This window comes from Vicia villosa, linkage group LG3 (genome assembly GCF_029867415.1).
Source record: "Vicia villosa cultivar HV-30 ecotype Madison, WI linkage group LG3, Vvil1.0, whole genome shotgun sequence".
Classification (NCBI taxonomy): Eukaryota; Viridiplantae; Streptophyta; class Magnoliopsida; order Fabales; family Fabaceae; genus Vicia; species Vicia villosa.
The window spans coordinates 87361241-87364636 of record NC_081182.1 but is presented as its reverse complement, the minus strand read 5'-3'; the positions used below and the strand labels follow the sequence as shown (position 1 = coordinate 87364636).

Sequence of the window (3396 nt, the reverse complement as noted above, 5' to 3'; positions counted from 1 at the left end):
ATTAGAATCGTGAATTAACTTCAGATTTAAAGTAAATTCCCGTATTTAGTTTACTTGCTTGTATCAATCATTTAATGTTTGATACTTTAATGGAAGAACATTCATTACTAGGAGAACATCTCGGTCTTTGAGATTTTTAAAGTGTTAATTTTTTTCTTAAGGGTGTACAAATCAAAACTAAGACTTATCTATGATTTAAAACATTCAAAAACACATGTTCTATCTTCATAAAATCTATATCATTAAAAATATAATTAAAAAAATTGTTATCACATAAATCGTCTTCCATTTTCCATTTGATCCATCTCTAAGGTACGATCTATCCTCATTAATGATGGACTTTGACTATCGCCTTGAGAACTTTGACCCTCCTCCAAGTCCAACATGTAAAAAAATGCATGAGGTGCCCAACCTACACATTTGTACAAAAGAGTAGGAGTAAGGAATCCACATATTTGATTGCTATTTTAAAAAAATATATATATATTTTTAGATTTTCAATTTTTCTTTCGAATAAGCAATTGTTAACAATTTAAAAAAGATTTTTAAGATAAAGAATTTCATATTTTTTAAAACAAAAAGAAAACCAAATATATATGGCTTTATTTATAAAATAAATATAATAATTTTTAGGTTTAATAAACATAGTATAAAATAATCTTACACTAATATTTAATAAAATACATATTTTTAAATATCATACAACTAATTTAAATTATCCTACAAAAGTGAGGTGGTGTGGCAAAATATTTAATTTTATATTTAAAGGTTCTTGCTTATCATAATACATACCATGTGGATAAGTAGGAAATGGAAAGAGTAGCAAATAGCATGTTGAAGACACGATAATTCCTTAAAGTAACACATCAAATTAGGGAGTTAGCATAACAAACATTATAGGATTTAAAAATAACTATTAAAATAATGCAATATTCTCTTTGATGAATGTACCTATAAGGCCTCCAACAAACACATCAGTCCAATGATGCCAGTAATCATCTACTCGAGAAATTCCAACAAGAGCTGCAGTAAGTAAAGGAAGCAAAACTATACTAAGTTTTCCAACATGCCCCCTACGATCAAATACTCTAATTTTTCCGGATAAATACCATGAAAGGAAATTAAGTCCAGCAAATGACCCTGCATGCATTGGTTAAACATTTATTAATCATCGAATTAAAAAACATATATTATTCCATTAAAAAACACACTTAAAGATAGACATCGACAAGATACTAACACATGTAATATTCGTGCTTCAGATGATTTCGTGTTACATGAGGTTTTCAAAAAATGATATGGATAATTTATTACTTACATGATGTATGACCACTAGGAAAGCTTTTGTATCCTTCTTTTATAACTTTATGAATTCCAGTACATATAACATCACCAGTTTCTTTATCAAAAACCTACACGAACCAATGTCAATGCAATCAAAGAAGAAAATGTCACATAAACATAAAATATTACAAATATCAAGAATGAGAATGATTGAAAACATACCGGTCTTTTATCGGGGAAACACCTCTGGAAAAAATTTGGTCTTGGTCTACCAACAGCATCTTTAATGGAATCAGTTATAACTCCCGTTATTATGCTAGCAAACAAAAGACCTAAGCATACCAAACCAAACAAGTTATTCCAATGTGACACAACAATGTTTCCAAACTAAAAATTATAATAGACCAAGAGAGCCTTAAAAAATACCTAATGTTGCATGGTGTAAATCATAGATATCTCTTCTAACAAAGTAAAAAGCAATAAAGATGAGAATTGGCATGATAATGGAGATTATCTGTTCCAACAAAAAAATTAGTATTTTGTTTTCATGTAAAATACTACATGTTCAACAAAATTACGCGTCATACTCACCGGGACACCCCACATAGGTATAGTGTCTTCTCTAAATGGAAACATAAGATCTTGCATCATGTCTTTTCCAACATAACGATGAAAAGGTTCTATCATATTTAACAAACCATCTATGCCGGCAAGAACCAATATAATAAGCCAATCATGCATATGAGTTATTGCCAATTTTGCTCCTGGAGATTGTAAAGCCATCTTTTCCAACTTTCTCTATAAAAATCTATAGATAGTAAACATAAACACAAAAATGAATGATACAATCTATATATGAGGATGTGCGTTAATTGCACAATCAACAATATTGTAAAGATATGAGAAAAACTCCAGATGATGATAGAGTCTGATGAATGATTTGAGGAATAGTTGCATCTTGAGATCTAAAATTAGAATGAGATTAGGTGTTTATTACTAATATCAATTCGTGCGTTTTGTTGTTATATTAGATCTATTAGTTATGTCAACAAATATTTCTACTACTTATAATCGATTTTTGTTATACAATTTCATGTTAAAATATTAAAATTGAAACTAGATTTTAAACAAAGAGAAATTAAATTAAAAATATTTATTGCAAATAACTAATGAAAAATTACGAATATTATTAACTCCCTTCGTTAAGATATGTTTTATTTATCGGCCACTTTTGAAATATATTTGTCTTTGATCCAATTCAGAATTTATAAAATTATTTTAATTAAAATTGAGTCTATGTATAAGACAATATCAAGTTAGCCGAAGGGTATGAAAATAAAAGAAAATTTCTTTATCCACCTCCCTATCTTCTTGGTGACCCCTGGTGAAAACCCTTAAACGCCCCTATACTTCGGAAATGCATTTTCGAAGTGCAAAAAAATACTGTTTTCGGAGATGCATCTCCGAAAACACCTTTTTTTCTTCAAATTTTTTCTTATTTCGGAAATGCATTTTCGAAAACAGTATTTCGGAAGTGCATTTCAGAAATACTGCGTATTTTGCAGTTTAAACAAAACAGCCCCTCCCCCCAAAATCATTTATCCTAAACCAATTCCAAACTCAACCTCAAAGAGATTTTATGCAAACCAACTTCCAAGGCTACATCAAAGGCTCCATCTACTTGCTCTAATACATTCAAAAGCATCTCAATCACTTCAATTTGTAAGTTTCTTAATCTTTAGATCCATGATTGAAATGCAAGTTAGGGTTGTTAGAAATTACAAAAATGATATAAGGGTAGGTTGTTAGTAGTATTTAGGTTGTTTAGAAGCCTAAAATCTGATTTCTAAGTGTGTTTTGGGGTTTGCCATGAAAGGTGCATAAATGGTGTTCGCATGGGTATTTCGGAAGTTCATTTCCGAAAACACCTCACTCACCAGTTTCGGAAATGAACTTCCGAAATGTGTCCAGAAATTTTTTTTTTTTAATTGTTTCGCATTCTTATGGCTTTCAATTGTTTCAGGAATATGACAGGAAACCTAGCACGCATCAGACAGGGGAGACAGACACAGACAGCGTCAGCTAGATGCGAGCGTGCGGCGCAGCTTGCAT

The 3396-nt window shown here is 30.4% G+C and overlaps 1 protein-coding gene across 1 annotated transcript; it reads right to left on the bottom strand.

Annotated features, from left to right (window-relative positions):
* Window positions 1-269: 269 nt before the first annotated feature.
* LOC131658473 (probable lipid phosphate phosphatase 4) lies at window positions 270-2067 on the bottom strand. Its single transcript, XM_058927763.1, has 7 exons — window positions 1855-2067; window positions 1711-1798; window positions 1507-1616; window positions 1319-1412; window positions 952-1140; window positions 793-852; window positions 270-412 (listed from the first exon to the last, which is right to left on the bottom strand). The coding sequence occupies exons 1-7, from the start codon at window positions 2065-2067 to the stop codon at window positions 270-272; spliced, it is 897 nt and encodes a 298-aa protein (XP_058783746.1).
* Window positions 2068-3396: the final 1329 nt, after the last annotated feature.

Coding starts and splice junctions, on each gene's coding strand:
- LOC131658473 (XM_058927763.1), bottom strand. CDS start 2,067: ATGGCTTTACAATCTCCAGGAGCAAAATTGGCAATAACTCATATGCAT. Junction 1,799..1,854: donor TGAGTATGACGCGTAATTTT/GTTGAACATGTA, acceptor TTGTTGGAACAG/ATAATCTCCATTATCATGCC. Junction 1,141..1,318: donor TCCTAGTGGTCATACATCAT/GTAAGTAATAAA, acceptor CAATGCATGCAG/GGTCATTTGCTGGACTTAAT.